The following is a 22,475-nucleotide window of genomic DNA, read 5'->3' as shown; positions in this document are numbered from 1 at the left end:
GTAAAATATTGGTTGTTCAAATGTGACAAATAGTGAAAATCTTCAAAGGATACAAACACATAGACAAGTCCACCAAGTCACTATTAGCTATTAGATTCCCAAGGTTTATACTTTGATGGCTGTTCTATTGGCACAGAGTATTATACTAGTAAGATAACACTCACCACCAACTCAGTGTTGTAAAAAAATTGTTAGCTCACTGAGGTTTGAGAACTTTTTACACAGCTCTCTCAAGGCAAGTCTGGACTTTGACCAAGCCATTGCCATTTTGTTTTAATTTAGCTTCTGTTCATAGGATAGTTGTCCTTCTTGTGGTGACATTTTATGAGAGGCTATGTGTAGGCATATGGCCTCACAGTTAACTCTAGAATACTTTTGTTTAGATTGGAATCTGTGGGAAAACCAATTAATAGAAAGTGACCAATTACTATTGCTGCCCAGATTGTTAACATGCTTATGAGCTGGTATGTTGAGTTGGGTTATTGCCAACCACAATTCTGTCTCATTTGATGCCAGTATAGTTTGCTAGAAGTTGTAGTATGGTATGTTACCTTTCAAATCAAAGTTACAGAATAAAATGAAAATATCTATAACTGTCCCTCAGTGGATGAATTCAGGTCTTATACTATCATATTTATTTTCACAGAGAATGGGTTTTCTCCTGACAGTCCTTTTAAACAAGTCATGCATGTCTTTTTTTCTAATTGTGCTGTCAAGAACACTTTCTGACATTTTGAGTCCTGCTTAGTAGTATGTCTTTTTGGGGTGATTTTTCTTTTTAATTTTTTGCTTTGCACAGTTAGTCCTTGATGTAAATTTGCAGAAATGTTCACTTCTATCTTTTGTGCATTTCATTTTTGAATAATATTTCTCACTATAGAATAGATTTGTTGTTGTTTGTTTGCAATTTATTAAGCACATTGCAACTCTTCCCAGATTCTTGGACAGCAGCAATTGTTTCCTAAAGCACTCTGCTACCGTCTTTCTTTGTTGGCATCCAAATAAGATGACTATTCCTTCTATGGAGGTTTAAACACTTTGCAATTATCAGGTAGTGAAGTGCATTGGTTTAGGATAATCTCGTCACTTCTGTACTTCCTAAATCAATGGTAAGATTTAGGTAGGAAATATCCTTCTTAAATCTTGGGCAATAAGGGTGAACTAGGCTAAAAAATAACGGTAAGAGGATGCCCTTATTTCTCAAGACTATTATGTTCCATGAACGAACACGTTTCTTTATGATTTCATTTGTTTTTGATATAGGTGGAAGATCTAAATGACAACGCTCCAGAGTTTGTGAACCTTCCCTACTATGCTGCAGTGCAGGTGGAAGCAGAGCCAGGATCAGCCATCTTCATGGTCTCTGCTGTTGATCGAGACTTTGATCTGAACGGAGAAGTGACTTACAGCCTGAAGACGCAGCACAGGGACTTTGAGGTTGCTTAGTTTTAAATTTGATGCAATTTTTATGACAAGATCTTGAAAATTAACATGCTTATATTTTTACTTCATCCAGATGAATCCGGTGACAGGAGAGCTGGTCTTAAAACGAGCATTTGAAGCTGACCTGTCAAATGCAGAATACAGATTGATTATCATTGCGACTGATGGTGGATTTCCTCGACTGTCCAGCGAAGTGGAGCTGCCTGTTACAGTTGTTAACAAAGCCATGCCAGTGTTTGACAAGCCGTTCTATGGTGTAACAGTCAGAGAAGATGTAGAAGTTTCCACCTCTGTTCTGGGCATCAATGCAAGCAGTCCAGAGGGCCAGGACATCATCTTCACCATCTCAGAAGGAGACCCCTCCCTTCAGTTTGACATAGGCTTTGATACGGGAATCATCAGTGTGAGATATCCATTAGACTACGAGGCCATGCAGTACTACCGCTTAACAGTGAAAGCTACCGATACCTTGACAGGGGCAAAGTCTGAGGTGGATGTAGACATTGTTGTACTAGATGTGAATGACAACCCCCCACTTTTTCAGAACACGTCGTACTCTGCTATACTATCTGAGAACTCCATGGTTGGAACATCAGTTCTACAGGTGGGTGGCTATACTTGTAAGTATTTGTTATACTTAGAAGTATAATAAATGGATGGATGATGTGGAGCAAAAGTATCAATATTGTTTTATATATCAATTTTAAATTTTTTGAGGAAGAGTTCAACTGATGTTGTAATCATTAATTCACAAAAAAAGTAACATGACATGATTTTTATGACATTCTTATTGCTGCCTGCAGACAAAGTTGCGTCTCCATATCTGCTGGACTTTTGTTGTTTCTTTGTTTGTTCTTAGACTAAAATGACTAATTAAAGTTGGTGATTGGACTGTTTGAGTACTGTATGTGGATCATGTTGAAGCATTATTACATCTCCTGGTGATTCAATGCTTCAGAAATTCATGTCTTGGAGAAAGCCCTCCACTCCTTCCTGTTAGCACTTTGGTTGCAATGATAAAAACAAAAGTACATGCAAGGAAGGTTGTTAAGAAGAATATTTTTTTTACAAGTAACACCATATTATTTATGTGCAGCAACTATAAAACAAGATGTTACTATTTTAAAACTAAAACAAAAATGATAACAGTGTTCAGTTTTAGTGTCTAACACAGTAATCTTCAAGCAGCAGTGTCTTGGTGAATTCTTTAGAGAACAGAGACCTTACCCTCCCTATTACCTAGTGAAAAAAAAACTCCACACAGATAAGTGCTGCTGTGAGCAAGACCTGTAGTCACTTTTGATGCATTCATGGATCACCAACGATGATTTCAAACGATTTCAAGATCAAGCAGGATAATCTAACAACTCTCGTCTCAAGCTCATTTCTTGGTGCAGTGGTGTATTTACATTGAATGAGTAATTGACCTGAACAATAGCTGCTGTTAATTTATTTTCTTGTAGAGCATCTTTGTGGCAATTAAGCCACATTATTATTACAAGCGCGAGTCATTTTCATCTTTCACATTATGAATGTGGCTCTTTCATATTTGCTAGGTTGATGGCCTTGAATACAACAGTATGAAAATTGCTGGTTCAGAAACTGACACTGTTGCTTCATTTCTCACTTACTCTCCTACTTCCCTTTTCAAATTTCATTTCAGCGTTTACATTTTTTTTATTTTTTTCATTTAAAACAGGGAGATATTGCTTTAGTTCATGTTTCTTATTCTGGGAAGCAACTCACATAAAACCAATATAGACAGCCAAAAGGTATATATCCAGGTATAGCTGTGATTTGTGCAGCCAGGCTCTGTCTTAAACTTCCACTACTACTATCTATTTTCTTTTCTTTCTGGTATTTTTTCTCAGTCCTGAATAATGCATAAAGCATTCCAAAATGTTCTGTTCCTTTCCCTTCAGGTCTTTGCACCAGACCAGGACTCAGAGAAGAACGCTGTAGTGACTTACCAGATCCTGTCTGACATCTACAACAGCACCGACTACTTCCAAATTGACAGCAGCAGGGGATTGATATTCACGTCACGCATGCTTGACTATGAGCTCATGCAGCGCCACAACTTCATTGTCAGGGCGACAGATAGTGGAGATCCTGCCCTTAGCACTGATGTTTGTGTCACTGTGGTTGTAACTGACACAAACGACAACCCCCCTAATTTCAGCCAAGCGGTGTACGAGGCTTTTGTCAGTGACCTGGCTCCCAGAGGGCACTTTGTGACTTGCCTTCAAGCGTCAGATGCTGACATCTGTGATGCTCAGAGGCTGAGGTGAGAGCTAATGTTTTAGATAACTATATGTATTTTTAACTTTTTATTGTAGAATTCTAATATTTGAATGTATAGTGTTCAATATGTAAAATATAAATATGCTTGAATTCTTTTTCTCTATGTGGAATCAAACCATTCAGTAACATTATTGTTTCAAAATTAAATGAACATTATTCATCGTTTTTAAGCATTTTCTTGAGGCAGGAGTATTTCAGGTTTCAGCTTTTTGCAACCATAATTCTCAATAATGTCAGTGTCCAAATGCAAGATTATACTCTTATAATAATTTTTTTTTCTCGTAGGTATAGTATTCTCTCAGGGAATGAGAAAATGACTTTCATGATGGAGCCAGATACAGGGGTGCTTCGTCTGTCTAACAAGAGGAGACAAGGCATGAAACTCTTCTATCAACTCAATGTGTCTGTGTCAGATGGAGTCTTCACCAACACTGCTCAGGTGAACCCACTTCTCAGCAGCTTACAGTCTGGTCCTGTCAGTTTATTTGCCCTCTTTCAAAACCTCTCCAAGCAATGATAGTGCGAGCTGAGTGACCTTTGTTAGCAATGTCTCAGTTGGAAATTATAGCAAGCATCTGCCACAACTAACTGGGATAAGTGTGGGGTTGCTGCAGGAGGTTAATGCTGTGTCACATCCAATTTACTGTGACGTTGATTTGCTAACTTGGAAACATCCATGCATTTGTCACTTTGTGGCAATTACAAATGGGATTTATTTTAACTCTAACATTGTATATATGTTTAACAGTAACTTCTCATCATCATCATATTTGTATTATGATATTTAAGCCAAATACAGGAAAAAAATATTAAAAAGAGATATGCAAGTTCTCTGTTATTGAAGGGGTATTCTGAGAATGTTGACAATTTATAGCATTACTTTTTGGTCTATTGTTCCTTCTTTCATCCTTCTTTGTATTCTTCCTTATCTTCAATACTGATGACCCCCTTCTCTTTCTACTGCTTGTACTTCTTCCTTGTCTCTTTCCCTCCTTTCATCTGTTTTTCCGTTCTGGTATCCTACCTTTTATTTTTTGCTGTCCTAATTCCTTCCGTGCGTCCTATCTCCTCCCTCATGTTTTTCCTTTTTCTTGCGTCCTTTCTTCGTCTACTCCTTGTGTTTTTTTCTTCCTGCTATTTTTGTTTCATCCTTCTCTTCTTGTCTTGTGTTTTTACTTGTTTCCTTCCTCTGCTCCACCTCCTGTGTGTCTTTTCTTCCTTGTCGATTGGTTTCTTTCCTCCATTCTCCTAATATTTTCCTTCAATCTCTTTCTTTCTACCTTACCCTTGTTTGTACTTCCTTCTCTTTTTACAGGAAATTCATAGTAAACTTTAGTATTTCATATTTTGAAGTAATCATAAAGGACTAAGAATTCTGGATTTCTGAGTATGGAAAAGTATGGAATTTTACATGAAAAGTATGTCAGGAGTCTGAATTGGTGGTTTGCTCGTTTATATGTTTATCTGATTATGTTTGACAAACCACCCAGTTGTCCTTATTTTGATGGCATCCACAAAATGTCAGCAGACAATGATCGAGAGGATGACTGAGTGACTGCAGTTGTGATTTGCAGGTAATTGTACGTGTCCTGGGAGCCAATCTGTACAGCCCAGTATTCAGTCAAAGGTTTTACCTGGCTGAGGTTCTTGAAAATTCACCTCCAGGAACCAAAGTCATCCAAGTACTTAAGTTTTTTCTATCTCTCTGACTTGTAATTAATTGTAATATTTAAAGGGAGCACATTTTGACTGAATTTGCAAATGGACTCCAGGTCTCAGCAATGGATGAGGATTCTGGGCTGAATGGTCAGATAACCTACTCGTTCATCAACGACCTGGGGAAAATCAAGTTTGGCATCGATGCAGACGGGGTCATATCCACTCTTCAGAGATTAGACAGAGAAAATCCTGTGAACAAAGACATGGTGCTGACAGTAATGGCCTTGGATGGAGGAGGTATTCACATTTGTACCTTTTATATGTTTTTTTAGCAGTAGTTGCTCAAATGCTATGCAGTTCACAATTCTCAATTTTTGTAATTTTGCCATTTAGGTTCTTTCTTATCCAAACTGGTCAGAGTTATGGTCAATAGAAATGCAATTATTTCAAAGCTCCAGAAAATGCAGCCATTTAATTTAATCTATGTATGACTGGTATATTTTTAGAATTATTCATCTCCATAATTAATTTCAAATACAGTAATACAGAAATATACTCCTCCACAAAATTTTTACTTTTAAAACGAAAGTAGAAAACAATGAAATGTTAGTGTGTGGGTACAAAATAGCTTTACAAATTTGCTGAGGACTAAACTGACCTGGTGTCAAATCTCTAAGTGTCAAAACAGACAAACAAAACACTTATGCTTCATAGACTGTGAATCTGACAATTATGTGTTTTCTCTTTAACAGGTCGTGCATCATTTTGCACCGTGCGAGTGGTCCTGGCAGATGAAAATGATAACGCTCCACAGTTCAGAGCCACAGAGTACCGCATGAGCATTAAAGCTAATGTTGCTAAAGGTTCTCTGGTCACACAGATTCAGGCCACTGACCCTGATGCTGGCTCTAATGGGAGGATAACTTACTCCCTTTACAGTGAGGCTCGTCTGTCACTCGTTGATGTGCTGGAGGTCAGTTCATTTTGGTCATAGTATAGATAACTGTCCTTCGCGAGAAAGACGCAAATCTCATAATTGCACATGTGGAAAAGCGTAACCTGATTTTTAGTGATAGAATATTGTCAGATGATACCCCCCTACTTATTTTATAGGATTAAGTGCCATCTGTTTGATGTAGACTACATATTTGTTCCATTAAATCAAAATAATGTTGCACTGGGGTTGATTTTCCAGGCTGTTGGTGAAACACAATTATTTAAAATTTATAAAGTGAACATCTGCTCTGAAGACAGATGTAATGTTAATCATGGATTAATTTCCTGGAGAAAAAAAAAGAATATTTTGGATGCACAGTGCTATGCACAAGTGTCATACTGCTTGAACTGTTTCAAGCACAAACATTTGTATTTTATTGGGATTTTATGTGCCCTGTGACAGACTGGCAACCTGTCCAGGGTGTACCCCGTCTCTCACCCGGAACGTAGCTGGAGATAGGCACCAGCAATCCTCCCGACCCCATTAGGGACAAGGGTGAACAGAAAATGGATGGATGGATAGGATTTTATGTGTTTAGATCAACAAATGTAGTGGACAATTGTGGAGAGGGAAAACAAGATATAGTTTTCAAATTTTTAACAAATGAAATCTGAAAAGCGTGGTATACAGTGGAATTTAACACACCCTTCTACATTCGGACAGGGAAAATGATTAGAAATGGGTGAATGGAGCTAAATACAGGGCAAACTGGACAAAAACATATTAGAGTCATAGTCTCTAATATGACCTGACACTATGTCAGAACATGGTCACAACATTGTGACACATGGTATACGATTGTCAGAACAACTTTTGTGTAGGTCCATAGAATTTAATGTATTAGAATGGAGCACCCAAACTCTACACCTGAATCCTATTTAAAAGCCGTGGTAGGCGTTCATCCCAAAATCTGTGGGTTGTCAGCTCAATTCCCACTCTGTTCACTTAGTGCTGTGTCCTTGGGCAAGGCACTGCATCCACTTTGCAAGCTGGTGGTGGTCAAGTGGCACCGGTGCATGTCAGTTTGCCCCAGAGCAGCTGTGGCTACACTCCAGTAGCTTTCCACCAACAGTGCGTGAATGACTGAATGTAGTGTGAAGCGCTTTGGGGTCCCCTGGACTTGATAAAGCACTGTATAAGTGCAAGCCATTTACCATTTTACTGTTCCCAGATGCTACTCATCCAGTCCAGCTAAGCTTGAGTAATTTTGGAAAATAGAAGGAGCAACATAATTATTCTGAAAGCTGGTCAAGGCACATACTAGAAAAGTCACAGCTATAATTCCAGGAAAAGGTGGATATGCTTCACAACTGGCCTATTATGCAAAATCTCATTAAATTATTTAATGAGATTTAAAGAATCTAATGCTCTAGATGTCAAAAATATCCAGAGCTATGATAAAAAAATCACAATGTAGTAGTAGACATATTCCATCTATTGTATAGCTTTAAAAAAAATGTATGTTGCCTTTAAAGTTTTAAAGTGGGTTTTGTGGTTGCACAGGTGGAGCCAGACAGTGGTTGGATGATGACTAAAAGTGCAGTTGACCATCTTCAAGGAACTGTCCTGTCCTTCTTCGTCAAAGCCACGGACTGCGGCGCTGCTCCCAAACACTCCCTGGTGTCAGCCTTTATTCAAGTCGTCCCCCCAGATTCATTCATCCCCTCGTTCAGCCAGCCTCAGTATTCCTTTACCATCCCTGAGGATACTGCAGTAGGAACAGTGCTGGGCTCTGTTTACACAGGCCCTGGCCAGACGGGGTTCTTCACTGCTGTCCCTGGGGAGACAATCGACAGCAACCAGGGAGAAACCTTCCTAGTGGAGAAAGAGACGGGTCTCATCCGGCTGCTGAAGCCATTGGACTATGAGGAAGTCAGCAGCTTCAGGTTTAAGGTTGCAGCAACTGCAAGAAAAGACTTGATAGAGACCATATCAACCGTGGACTTGGAAGTGAAGGTCTGTGATGAAATCCAGAAAAGAGCCTTTCGGTTTCGTTTACTTTTTGCAGTCTAAAGGGGAAAAAAAATCAAGCTATCTGTCTGTAATTTTTATTTATTAACTCTACCACTATAACATTTTCTTGAAAAGCCTGAGCAATTCTATTAATATGAAGCTGTTACAAGGAATTAAACTGCAGACAATGAGGCAGTTTTTCAATTTGGAGTATTATATTTTTGTGAATAAATTACATTATTCTTGGATTGATTACAGACATTTTATCACTCTACAGATTCTAGATGTAAATGACAACAAGCCAGAGTTTGAAACCAGTACGTATGTAGCCACAGTGATGGAAGGTATGCCTTCAGGGACAAGAGTAATTCAAGTCCGTGCTCTTGATCCAGACTGGGGCTCTAATGGACAGGTATGTGAAAAACAAGTTCAACTTTATTGAAGACATCTGTATCATTTAAAAACGTTGCACATATTAGTGTGTGTATCTTTTTTAAACTGCAGGTGGCATACAGGCTTGGGCTACTGCTCACCTACAACCCGGACCTAACGAAGGACACTTTGTCCCTCACCAGCCCAATCACCACCGGTTCTGTTTTTGCTATTGATAGCAAAACAGGCTGGATCACCACAGTGACTCAAATGGACCATGAGGCCAGCTCGAGTTACAGCTTCGAAGTAGTGGCCTCTGATCTGGCTGAGTCACAGCCTCTGTCCTCCACCACAGTGGTGACCATCACCGTGTCGGACGTCAATGACAATCCACCGAGGTTCGAGAGGGAGTTCTACAGAGGCGCCGTGAAGGAGAGTGATCCACTCGGTGAAGTTGTGGCTGTCCTGAAAACCACAGACCGAGATGGTACTGACCAAAATCGCCTCGTCAGCTTTTACATAACAGGTGATGAAAATTAAGTCATACATGTTTGTGCAGTTTAACTTCATTTTTTCCTCATTCACTGAAATAATGTTTGTTTCACATTGCTTGTTCTTGCATTTAATTAAAAAATATTCAATGAGAAAAAATGTAAGTTCCAGAGTAAATAATTTGTATGTGATCAGGTAAAGTTATGTTTGATTATATTATATTAAATAGTGATTAAGTTAATTTGGCCATAAATGCAATTGAAATTTACATAATCCGTGGCTACAATTCCACTTTGATATTGTGGTTGATGGTTACACCAAAAAGGAATTCCTATAATTTGACTGTGTGAATGGTTTTAATTCGTTGGTCATGGTTTTCAAAAATTTCAATTCATGTCTGTCTTTACTTTTCAGTGGGTTTCAAATCTTATGTGTGTGTTTCCAGGGGGAAATCAGAGAGGAGTGTTTGGCCTTACTCTTGTGCAAGGGGAGTGGAAGGTTTATGTCAGTGGTCTGCTGGATCGTGAGCAACAGGACTGGTACTTGCTCAATATCACAGCCAGTGATGGCCTCTATGTTGCTCATACTGCAGTGGAGGTAACGGTAATGGATGCCAATGACAACAGTCCCATCTGCAACCAGGTTAGAGATGGGGAAATATGTAGGTGTGCAACATATTAATGTGAAAAGCAATTAAATGTTCCTGTGACCGATGCTGGTTCAGATACGTCACATTTTCTTATCTGTAAAGAACTTTGATACTGTCTATTTAATTGTTGCTACATAATGCAGCTGCTATGTTAAATTTAGTTGAATGATTCTTAACACAGTGTCTAAAGTCTGTTTTCCATCCATTTGTCTGTCCATCCTTGCAATCATTGTTTTTTGGGGGTGATTTTTGACAATTTTATATTTAGGTTAAATCAAATCAGGAAACACTTGGCAACAAAAGATTGAGAATTGAAGTTTGGATATGGGGAATCTTTATAGTAATGCATTAATCATCCAATAATAAATAATCCAAATGACATGTAAAACAATCTTTTCTACTGTATAGCATACTTATATTTCTAAACTAGTTTGAAGTTGCAGATTCATTACCAATAAATCCTCTTTGGCTATTTTTAATGTAGGCTTGGCTGCGTAAATCATAGTGTTAAATTATGTTAGAATTAGCATATTCATAACCTGGTATGAAAGTTAAAGGGGTACTGTAATAGAAAATGTGTTTGTTAAAATGTGTGGTTTGCTTACATGTTCATTAAAGTGCCATCGGATTCTGCAAAAAAGAATGTTTGGATTGTTTTCAGCAAATATCTTGTAACTTTTAACATGATCTTTATCTTGTACATTTATAGTACATCAGCATAAAAATTTATAAATTGAACCTTAATAATAAATGAATGTGAATAATAAACTTAAGACATTAAATCACATAAATAATAATTATTTCATTTAAGCTATTTGTACTAACTTGACCACCCTAAATCTATCAACATGCTGTTATACTGTTTTAAAGGCTGAACTTTGCGAGACAAAGCATCTCAAAGTATAATGATAAATGGGGTGAGAATGTTTTGAGAGCATCTCATTCTTTTTATTAATATTCAGCAGTACTTCAGTTTGAGAAAACCAGCAGAAGAATTATTAAAAATCATTAAGAATTTCCTTTGAATTCCTCCCCATCTCCCTCTTCTCTTCTGGTAGTCTTTCTGTTCTCTTGTTAGGCAAGTGTATGTGCATACAAAGCATTTAGTCTGTCATTAAAAATTAAAAAAAATAAAACATTTAAGGTCAGACTGTGTCTTATGAGCATGTTGTTTATACATATTAATCAAATTTGTATATGTTTTTTTCTTGTAAATGTAAAAGAAACATAGTAATTTTATTAGAAGGAGAATATCATTCATGACATCATCCATGACTGCATTTATGCCCATTTGGTTACCAAAATTTTTACCATGCATTATTTATTATCATTTACTTGGTTAATATAAGTCTTAGTTCAGAGTGCCTGTTTGAAGAGTTATGCAGCTCTGAGGTTAACAATCTTCTAATACAGCTGAAGTCAACCTTTAGGAAGGCCATTCCATAAAATAATGTTATCCTGGTTTATTCTTATTAAAAGCAGCTGTAATGTACTTTTAATTTGAGGTAAAGGTGACGAACTTTACCTCAAACCAATGTTGCTATCTCATGTAAGACAGCAACATTAGATGTCACACTTGATTCTTGTTTTAAAACATTATTTCAGTTGTGTGTTGCAGAATTGTTCCGCCCTACCAAAACACTGAATCTATCATTAAAAGCCCTAAATTAATATGTGATATATGGTGACTATTTAAACTTTCTACTGCAGCGTATGACAGACAATGTAATCCCATTAGAGAGAATGACACTATTGCCTAATCAATTTTGAAGGTAGTGGCTGTTCCATTATCTGTTGATGAGATGATCAACTAATCAACTTTGAGATATTGCAAAGGAAATCTAAGTAAAAAGAAAAAGGGATACATGTTTCACACTATACAGTACATAAATGTTTGCCTGTGTATGAGGACACTTAGTTATTTTCCAGAGGCAATTATTGAATGCAGGGCCAGGAAAGGGTGCTAAACTGTGTTGACCTTGATTTAACAGCAGAGATAATGGAGGCAAAGCAGAAACAGTCACATGTTTTATTAAATTTTTTTATTGGAGACGCCTATGTTGTTTCACATGTGGTCATCTGTTCTCATATGGTGGTATATATATTTTTGTACTGTCCTAGGCAGTGTACGGAGCCTCTTTCCCTGAGGACATTCCCATTAACAAGGGCATTCTGACGGTTGGTGCAACAGATGCTGACTCAGGTTCCAGTGCTGAGATCCAGTATTCACTATTTGGCATTGGAGTGGAAGATTTCTATATGGATGCCAACACTGGTACATTCTATTTTTTATCATTTCCTTTTTCCATGGCAAAAGCAACAAATACTCCCAAAGCTAAGTAGTTTACAGCTCTGACATATTTCTTTCATGTTTCAAGGTGAATTGCGAACCGCCACCGTAATAGACAGAGAAACAACACCCTCCTACAAACTCATTGCTCAGGCTACTGACGGGGGAGGGCTGTTCTGCCGATCTGACATTTCTCTAAAAGTGTTGGACGTGAATGACAATGCTCCCTCATTTTCGACAACTCATTACCTGGCGAGTGTGTATGAGAATGCCTCCCCCAAGGCTTTGCTTACTCGCCTGCAAGCCAATGACCCTGATGAAGGTAACTAAAAGTTTTGCTTCAGTCATATAATGAATGCAGAATAAATCCAGAGTGCTCGTGATGAGACTGTGTGTTAAAAGGGGATATGTTGTATTAAGTATTGTCAGTACTGTGCCGTAAAGACATTTCCATTTCGTCACATTATAACCTCAAAGTCGAATGTATTTGTTGGATGTTAAGTTATAGAGTGACACAAAGTAATGCATTATTGTGAGATGGCATATGAAGAATACATAGTTAAATCAAGTTTTCTCACAAGTTAAAATGTTACTTTGATACCCCTATGTAAATTCTGTGTGATCAGCTTCTTTCAGAAATCACTTAGTAAACAGTTCGAACTAAGCGTTATTTAACCTCAAGCAAAAAGCAGCAGTTCTTTCAAGGTCTCAGCGGTATGTGAGAAAATACTAGTGAACAAACTGAATCAGTAAGAGCAAACAAAACATCGACCAGGTCAGCCATAAAGGCAAGAAGAAGTTAAAAGCAGGGTAAGAAAACAATATCCTGACCCATAAACATCTCACAGAACCCTGTTTGTTTTATTATCTGAAAAATGAAAAAAATATTGCATGACTAAATCTACCAGGATATAACTAAACTGAGCAAGGGAAGCATTAATGAAGCAGAGATATCTTGGTAGCACTGGAGGTGTGTTGGCAAAAAATGCTTAATGGTCCATACATTTTATTGATTTGAAAAATTTTAAAAGCATGTATAATTATCTTTCCATTTCACAATTGTGTGCTAATTGATTTTGGACCATCCATTGGTTATACTAAGATTAAATCTGTCTAGGGTGTATAAAAACTTTTGCAATACACTGTAAATGACTGTTTGTACCATCCAGGTCTGAACCGTACAGTTGTATATACTCTGGTGGATTCATTCGATGGGATATTTTCCATTGATCCGGTTACTGGAATAGTGATCCTGGAGAAATTCCTGGACAGAGAGAGCCGAGACTCGTATCGTATTCGTGTTCAGGCTACCGATCGGGTTGGGCAACAGGGGGCACTGTCCTCACAGGTTAGTAACAAGTTATTTGGTTAAATTAGAGTATGAAGTTGTAACATCATGAATCAATTGGGTTTGTTAAAAATATCTTCTAATATCACAATGAGACGAAAGGCTTGAATAAATATGATCAAATAGTTTGAAGTCTGACACAAAAAGCAAACTGCTTGGAAAATCAGCTAACTGATAGACCAGCTATTTAAATCAAAAAAGCTTAATTTACCGCATGTCCGTTCAGCTAATTATTAGTTTGTGATAACAATACCTTAAATATTAAATACAAATAACATCTAAGTGATTTTGTGCTTCTTCGTTACTTTATTACCATATAGTAGTAAATAAATAACTCATCTCCACTTTACAGTTTATTCTGTAAATCCAACTCAATAGTTACAAATGGCACATATCATGCAAAATAGGTGTCGCCTGGTCTTAAACATAATATTGTTACATAAAATAATTTTATTTTGGTATAACAGTGTTATAAAATTGTTTATTATGTATGTAAGAAACTATTTTAATAAATATATGGTTGTTGTGAGGGAAAAACATTCATTCAAAAGCTTAATTAGTTAAAAATAATATTATTTAATTAATAAATTAATTTAGAATTTTGTGGCTGTCGTGTCTGAGTGCACAATCTTATCAAAATTATCTGAATGGTCACCACCATATCTGTCTGTGGTACAGTTTAGATTAGTGGCACCAGAGATTTTAGAATGTAAGCACTATGTTGTGAGGTGATTCTGCATCGCTGTTCATATGCGTGAAGAAATGAATGCTTGCATATGCCAGCGAGTGAAGCCATTTTGTTTACTAGAGAGATTAGTTTAATAACAGGGTAGATTTTAATTAAGATAAAATATCATTACAGTTTTCAGTGGCCAGGACAGAAAAGATAGGGAAGGTGAGATTAACAATGTCAGAGGGAAAGCAGGGAAACTGGAACAGAGTTGCACTTCCACTGAGTGGGTTGGTCTTTCTGAGGTCCTCTTGGGCTTTTAAAATGGGTCCCACACACAAACTGAAATTAAAACTGAAATATATTATTGCCAAAAATATTCAAATGAATTTAAGTAACACTGTATGCAATGTAAGGTCTAGATATTAAAGATAAACATGAATTAAAAACAAAAATTAAGTATTTGAATCTGTAGAAATCACTCGTTTAATAACTTAACATATGTTAAGAATTCTTGCATGTTTGGATGGTTAGTACTACCAAGAAATTTATTGATAAATAAATACACAAGACAATTCCTGAGAAGATTCCGATGCAATGCTTTTCATCTTGGAAGAAATAAGAAAAAAATTCGAAAGACAAAATAGTCTAACAAAAGAGGAAAGAAAAATGTATTTACTGTAATTTATTTATCAGTTCTACTTCAAGGAACTACATGAACAATTCTTCATGTAGTTTTTAATGAAAAGTTTAATACTTTAAAAGTAAATAATACCAAACAAAGACTTTTTAATTTTCTATCTAGAAGCAAAAAACAGAAAAAAAACTTAAAAAAATTAATTAGTTACACATCAACAGTGACTCCGCAAGTCACACCACCCAGCTTTGTTATTGTGAGATCCCACAATTGCTTGCATTTTTTTATGTTTCAAATGTTTAATGATTAAAATGGTTTAAATGACCTGTAGGTTTTTGATTTTAACTGCAGCATATTAAGTTTCCCAATTTTTGCTCTTTGTCACTCAGGTTGATTTGACTATCTTGGTCCTGGATGTGAATGACAATGCTCCAGTTTTCCAGAGGAAAGATTATGCCGTTACTGTCCCTGAGGATGTCGCCGTGGGAACCGAGGTTCTGCGCATATTGGCAACAAGCGCTGACATTGGACCCAATGCCGAGATCACTTACAGCATCAGATCAGGCAACGAGTTGGGAAAGTTCAACATAAACAGAAAACTGGGTGAGCAGATGTGGCTTGTTGTACAATATGTTAAAATTTCTGAATAAATAGAATCCTATTTTAATAAGCATTACATTGTTCGATTATAAATAGTCTTGTGTTAATGTTTTTGTTTAATTAACAACAATTATCATATTTTTAGGTTCAATTACAGTGGCTGATGACTTGGACTTTGAGGTATGCAAGGACTACTACATCACTGTAGAGGCTTGGGACAATGGGAACCCTCCTCTTAGCACTGCTACAATGATTGTCATCGAACTCATGGATGTCAACGACAATGCTCCAATGTTCGATCAGGATATCTATAATGTTCTGATCAGTGAGGATGCATCCATAGGACAGACCGTTACAAGGGTAATTCTTAGTCCTTGTTTGTTTTTGGCACTCATTTGTGCTCCTTTTGTGTCTTTTTACTAATCTCTATCTTCACCAACATGTTGTGAAGGTGTTGGCAGAAGATCTGGACAGCCAAGTAAATGGGCGAATTACCTACTCAATTCTGAAAGGTGATCGGACCAATCACTTCTGGATTGATCCTGTGACTGGACTGCTTCAAGTTAATAAGAGACTTGACAGAGAACTAGTAAGGGTTTTTCTTAATATTCGGCACCTTTGACTTTCCGTGACATCCTTCGTCACAATTGTACTAAACTAAATTGTTGGCTTATTATGATGTTTTTAGTGAGAGTAAAACTTTAAATTACTTCAAGGCGTTTTACACTTCCCTTTCATGGTTGTCAATGAATATAAAGTTTACAGTATTTTGTATCAATTAGAATTTTTAGATTAGTAAGCACAGGATTGTAAAAATACTCATCTAATGAAGTCTGTTATCTTCATGTTTATCCTCTAGGTATCCAGGTACACTTTATCTGTACAAGCATTTGACAGCGGCTCTCCTGCCATGTCCTCCACTGTCGCTGTTAACATCGACATCTCTGATGTTAACGACAACCCTCCGGTCTTTACTCCTCCCAACTCCACAGCCATCATACAGGTAATCCTGTGTGTGAGTGTGTGTGTCCTCTGTGTAGATCTTTGGTGTTTTGACATTCAAACTTATCACTGTACTTTCAGCTCAACCAGGCTGCTGGCACCCCCATTCTAACACTGTCAGTAAGTGATAAAGACTCCCCTAGAAATGGTGCCCCCTTTGTTTTTCGCATAGTGGCAGGAAATGAAGGTAGTTTCTTCCGTTTGGACAACACTGGATCTCTAAAGTCCAACCGTGTGTTCGGTCCTGAAGCACCCAGAGAATTCATGCTTGAAATTCAGGTAATGGCTGGATGTGCTGTTTTTCACTCACTATTTGCAGAGGTTTTTGAAAACAAATTACCTGGATATCCAATAATAACTTAGAACCCTTTAAACATAATCTTAGAATTTTCTATTAATGAAACGGTTGAAACTAAATACTTGGATGCTTTTTATACATTGTATGTAAATATGTAATTTTATTTGTAGACTGAATCAGGTTTCGATGGGTAATCTGGTTAATATGATAACATTACCAGCTACTTCCAACATTAGAAACCTAAGAATATTCTACCTTAAGTAGTTTCTATACATGTCTGTATATAGTTTGTTAATTTATTCCTCATCTAAAGTTCTTTTTTGATGGCATAGGCAAGTGACTCGGGTAAACCGAGTCTTACTTCTTCTTCCTGGGTGTTTCTGAGAGTCATCGGTAACAGTCAGTATAAGCCCATTGTCTCACCTCTGGAGATCTACATCGTCATGTCAACGGATACTTTTCCGGGTGGTCCGATCGGCCGAATCTATGCCACAGACCGTGATCCCAATGATGTCCTGTCTTTTACCCATAAGCCTCATCCAAAGAGCATGTTTAAGATCAACAGACAAGATGGGAGTGTTGTTGCTCTGCCAGGCTTGGAACCTGGGAGGTACATGCAAATTACACAAACTTAAAATTCATACAGTCAAAAGTTTTCTCCGGAAAAAACCTCCTGAGTGAAAATCCATTACATGTTCTTGTCTTCTTTCAGATACCAGATGAATGCAACAATCAGTGATGGACGATTTGCTGTCATAGCTGATGTGTCAGTCCAGGTTGAACAGGTGACTGATGTTTTGCTGCGTAGCTCCCTGACCTTGCGTTTCAGCTCCATCTCATGGGAGGAATTACTTGGACGGTACCTGAATCAGATTAAAGTAACTTTACGAGCTATAGCAGGCTGGAAATGGTTACCAGGGCAGCAGGATCCTCTTCACATACTTGGTGTGCAGCCAGTTACAGGGACATCCAATATCGATTTGGTTCTGGCATTAGAGAGACCAGAGACGTTAGGCACTGGACGGACGGAGGGGTTTTACTCCCAGCAGGAGTTGGCAGCAAAGCTGGAGGAAGCAGCAGCACGCGGTGAGATGCGAGGTGCCCTTGCTGGAGCAGCTTTAATCAGCGGCACCTGTTCTGGGAAGCTGGATTGTGGAGACATGGAGTGTAAAAACACGCTTGTGATGGAGGGTGGTTTGCCTGTCACCTACAACACAGAAAGGATCACCTTGGTGCTGCCCAGGTTTGGACGTACAGAGAGCTGCACCTGCTCAGGTGAACATTTCGTTTTTTCCAAAACTTTTATCCTTACAAATGGTCAACAATTCTAATTTAACTTCCTTAAGATATTTTTGTGATGACGCAAATGTACACTGACTGGCCACTTTACTAGGGACACCTTCCAAGTACCAGGTTGACCCTCATTTTCCTTTAGAATTGCCTTAATTTTTAATGGAATAAAATGAACAGTTTGTCTGAAACACTCTTTTGGTCCTTGTTGATGTAATATCATAATGCTGTTGCTGTATATTTGTCAACTGCAAATCCCCTATGCAAGTTTTACATTTCACCACATTCATAGGGTGCTCTATATGGATCTGCTTATTGGATTACAGTAAATAATTGCCACATTATAAAGGCAGTTTGAGATAATATGAATTTTGTCACATGACCCATAGTGTGCCAAAAAACTACATCCTACATCATTACATCTCCACTACCGTGTTTCCTTCAAATTGTGGCCATCTTCTCTGGATGACATTAACCTTAGTCAGTATTAAGTGATCCAATGGCTCTCACTCTGTCATGGTCTGGTTTTGGTGAACCTGTGTGCCAGAAGTGCTAACTGATGCTTTCCTGTTTTTTTTTGTTTTTTTTTTTTTTTTTATGTTTTCAGACCATTTTCTGAAAAAGTAACAAATGGTTGTATGTGAAAATCTTATTAGGTCAGCAATTTCTCGAATACTCAAGCCAATCCCGCAGGCGCAAACAAACATTTCACTTTCAAACTCACTTAAATTTGTTTTCTTCCCCACTCTGATGCTCCGTTTGAACTCTTGCAAGTTATCTTCAGCCCATCGAAATGTCCTCATGCAATGAGTTGCTGTAATGTAATAGTCTGAGGCACTATTTGCATTAAAAAGCAATCAAGCTGGCATACTTAATAAATTGACTGGGGAGTGTAATACTTTGCACATTTTCTTTTTTTTTTTTGGTCATGTATATTTTACTGTATAGTGTGTTTGGTTTGTTTTCTGTTGTTGCGACAGATATATTTTTCAAGTTCATATTATAAACTTACATCAATCCTATTCTATTCTATTCTATTGAATATATTAGTTTTTACTGAGTCAGGGAATACTGAGGGAATGAATTGTTTTTTGCAGACTTGAAGGTAGTGTTTTTTAATCACTATAAATTCTAAGGATTTATTGTCTTGCATGGGTGGTTGATAAAATGAGAGTGTAACAGTTCTCTTATTTATGCTTCCATCCCGTTTCGCAAACAGGAGGGACGTGCCCAACCCCTGTAGAACTTTGTGAAGGTCAGTCCTGTCCAGACGATATGCGGTGTGTCCTTTCTGGTCCAACAGCACCATCTGTCTGCCAGTGTCAGCCTGAGCGACTGGATGAGTGTGCAGGTATGATTTCATTATTTTCGCTTGCTGGGCCAAGTTTACAGTCCAGATGAGAAAAGTCAGCTTTTCTCAACTGGACTGTAACGAGTATATGAAAACATAAAGGTTTATTGAGCTGTAATTGAAACTTGTTTCTCCTCCTGTTATGACTGGGCAGGTCAGACCTCTCTAAGTTTTTCTGGAAACAGCTACATCAAGTACAGAGTGACAGAGAGGGTCCAGAGCGGAGAGATGAGGCTTGGCCTCAGGGTTAGAACGCTTCAAACAAGAGGAGTCATTATGTTCACTCGTGTTAACCCTTGCACTATGCTAAAGGTAAATTTAAAAAATGACTGCAATTATGCAGTTCTTTTGTTCACCTGGATGCTTTTCTGCTTAATTTCTGCAGATTAAATTGTTTTGTAAGGAAAACTGTAAAACAGAAACGTTTTATTACCAGAGACAGACCAATAAATGATGGTCTGTGGCACTCAGTTGCTTTAGAGCTGACCAGAAACTACACCCTTCTTTCACTGGATGACAACTCGCTCCTGATTCCTCGTTTTTCTTTGGGGCACAAGTGAGGCTGCTGAACGGGCCAGGTGAGAGACCTATCTTTGGACTTGAGGAAAGCCTGGGAGGAGGGCCAGAATTTGGAGAGCGTTCAGTGAGGGGCCCAGCGAGAGCCCAGGACGGCTTTCAAGGTTGCCTGGGGTCACTGATGCTGAACGGTAACGAGCTGCCACTCCAAAATAAGAGGAGCCGTTACGCCGAGATAGCCGGGCTGAGTGAGGTCAAGCTGGGCTGTGTTCTTTATCCAGATCCGTGCATCAGCCAACCGTGCCTTAATGGAGCCTTCTGCAGCAGCCTGCCATTTGAAGGTCTGTATGCATGCAGATGACCACAACTCAAACTCAAACTGTTAAATTTATTTTTACTAAAAGAACATTTAAATGTTACCAACTAGAGATGCATCAGAAGCATTATTTATCATTAATTCAGTTCCAGTTTTTTTTCTAGTTTACTTATTTACTGTACACGCAGAACTATATTTTTAAATATTATTTTTAAGTGTTATTATTTATTATCTATTTTACTGTTGCTATGTTTGGCAGGAAATAATATGACCAAAAAGGATTTTTTAAATGCTAAAATTAGATGTAATAGCTTAAACATTTGCAACTGTTCATGACTGGATCGTTGAAGCTAGGTCTTCAGAGTCATATATCTAAGGATATTAATACAAAGAAGTGCAATACAAAACGTTGCACAGGCTTTGGGTATAGTCACAGTCTTGAAGGTTGATAATAGAGCAACCTTATATTTCATTGCATCTAAAGAATCTCTGTAATATGAGTTTCATTTATTTAAATGAACTAATGGTTTAATAGAACTAAAAAAAAAAAAAAACATTTGTTTTATAGTGATTATAATTATACTATAATCATTATAATTTTAGGCTTAAGTCCAAATAACATGATCTATTTTCAGCATATACCTACAGTTAATCGTTCTTTCTTGTATTTCAAAATCTTTGTTCTAATCAAATGATTCTGTATGAATCTCCTTTGTCAGCATGATTATTCAAATATCATATTAAAGAAACAAATCTAATCTTTATCCAACAGGCTTCATGTGTAGTTGCAGCAGTGGATTCACTGGGGGGCGCTGTGAAGTTGAACTAACATCCTGCATGCCAAACCCATGCCAGAATGGTGGAGAGTGCAAAGCTGTTGGCAATGCATTCCTCTGTGGCTGTCCGAGAGGACTCAGGGGACTTATGTAAGATTTTAAAAAAGCATTAAATACACACACACACGTGCGCGCACACGCACACCCACAATAGACTAAATAGTACTCTGTAGAAGATGTGTTAATGAATAGTGTGCCCCACTTACATACTGTTTACATACACTCAGAGTGGTGATGTAGTTTTTTGTAGCACAATAAAACATCAGCAGCTACTCTCTCTATCAAGCATAAAATGTCATGTCCTATGCTCCCGCCCCCCAAAACATGCACACATTCACCGACTACCCACAATGTTCTTGTACTTGCTGTTATGAGAGACAAATTGGTGATTCTAATTTAATTCAGGATAATTCTTGGTTGAAAAGCCTGTAATCAGTCTGTAGCTGCCTTCCTAATTACTGCTCAGTAATTGTCTTTGAAATAACCTCTGTGTTTGTGTGGCTGTTCAATGGAGTCACCACTAGGGAGCAGTTTTCATCAAAAGAAGAATTAGTTGCTTTGACGGAGAAGCTCTTCTGATAAAGATGGAATGAAATTTATGTATTTAAACTGTTCATTTTTCACATTGCAATAATCATACAGCAAACAACTTTGAATTGAAAACTGCATTTTCAATAGGGTCAAAATTAAAGTAAGGATGCTCAAATATTATAATTTCCTGTAATATCTGGATGAATTTCCCCTAGCAAGTTGTATGTTGGTCCAATACATTTTACAGCCTTCAACCTTCATTACTTAGAGCTCTTTTAAAATGGTTTGTTTCCTGCTTTCGGTATAGTAAACAAATCCTCATTAGAGTTTAAGTTAAGTTCTGATTGTGTTTCAGAAGCCCAAAATGTTGAACTTTATTTATTCCAAACCAGTTTTGACATGTGTTTAGGATCATTGCACAGACTGCATGGAGTAACAAAGCTGGAGAATAACTTCCTAGTGCTTCGGTTTCGCCCCAAATCACCAGCTCAGATGACTGAAACATAGCCACTATTGGTTACTTCTTCAGGTTATTGATTTAAGACACACATAGAGATATGTCATGCAATATAAAAAACAGGCTAACCCTTAAGCTTTGTCCCTAAGGTGAAAAACTGTGTATCACAAAATCTGGGTCTACCCTTTTTCATGGAACTATACCATTCTGTCATGAGGAGTGTCCAGATGTGTAGCTCCAATGATGCCAGAAGCTTGCTGATGGCCACAGAAAGTGTGTGGTTGAGCTGCAACTCATTAAAGAATATCTGGCTAAATATTAGTGAGGGATTATTTAGATATTTTAATCAGTTCGTATGTATAATTTTGACATTGCACAGACTAGATGATGTACTATGTAGAGTGCCAACCTACATAGTTTGTTTCCACATGGAATATCTGCTGAGTATGCCGGACTGTCCAGCT

General features: G+C 37.7%; 1 protein-coding gene across 1 annotated transcript in view; it reads left to right on the top strand.

Moving 5' to 3' along the window:
• The window catches only part of LOC122845046 (protocadherin Fat 3), a 74,640-nt gene that overhangs the window by 34,437 nt on the left and 17,728 nt on the right, over positions 1-22,475 (top strand). The window contains 26 exon segments of the mRNA XM_044141021.1: positions 1,264-1,437; positions 1,517-2,047; positions 3,366-3,730; positions 4,033-4,186; positions 5,322-5,429; positions 5,520-5,703; positions 6,159-6,379; positions 7,907-8,359; positions 8,634-8,768; positions 8,861-9,254; positions 9,666-9,862; positions 11,991-12,144; positions 12,248-12,481; positions 13,329-13,507; positions 15,204-15,417; positions 15,560-15,774; positions 15,866-16,003; positions 16,274-16,417; positions 16,498-16,695; positions 17,047-17,324; positions 17,427-17,989; positions 19,224-19,355; positions 19,510-19,705; positions 19,792-19,871; positions 19,874-20,212; positions 20,960-21,113. Coding sequence (XP_043996956.1) covers positions 1,264-1,437; positions 1,517-2,047; positions 3,366-3,730; positions 4,033-4,186; positions 5,322-5,429; positions 5,520-5,703; positions 6,159-6,379; positions 7,907-8,359; positions 8,634-8,768; positions 8,861-9,254; positions 9,666-9,862; positions 11,991-12,144; positions 12,248-12,481; positions 13,329-13,507; positions 15,204-15,417; positions 15,560-15,774; positions 15,866-16,003; positions 16,274-16,417; positions 16,498-16,695; positions 17,047-17,324; positions 17,427-17,989; positions 19,224-19,355; positions 19,510-19,705; positions 19,792-19,871; positions 19,874-20,212; positions 20,960-21,113 — 6,134 coding nt within the window.

Source organism: Gambusia affinis, linkage group LG15 (genome assembly GCF_019740435.1).
Source record: "Gambusia affinis linkage group LG15, SWU_Gaff_1.0, whole genome shotgun sequence".
NCBI classification, from domain to species: domain Eukaryota; kingdom Metazoa; phylum Chordata; class Actinopteri; order Cyprinodontiformes; family Poeciliidae; genus Gambusia; species Gambusia affinis.
The sequence above is the reverse complement of the archived record's forward strand: the minus strand, read 5'-3'. Positions and strand labels throughout refer to the sequence as shown.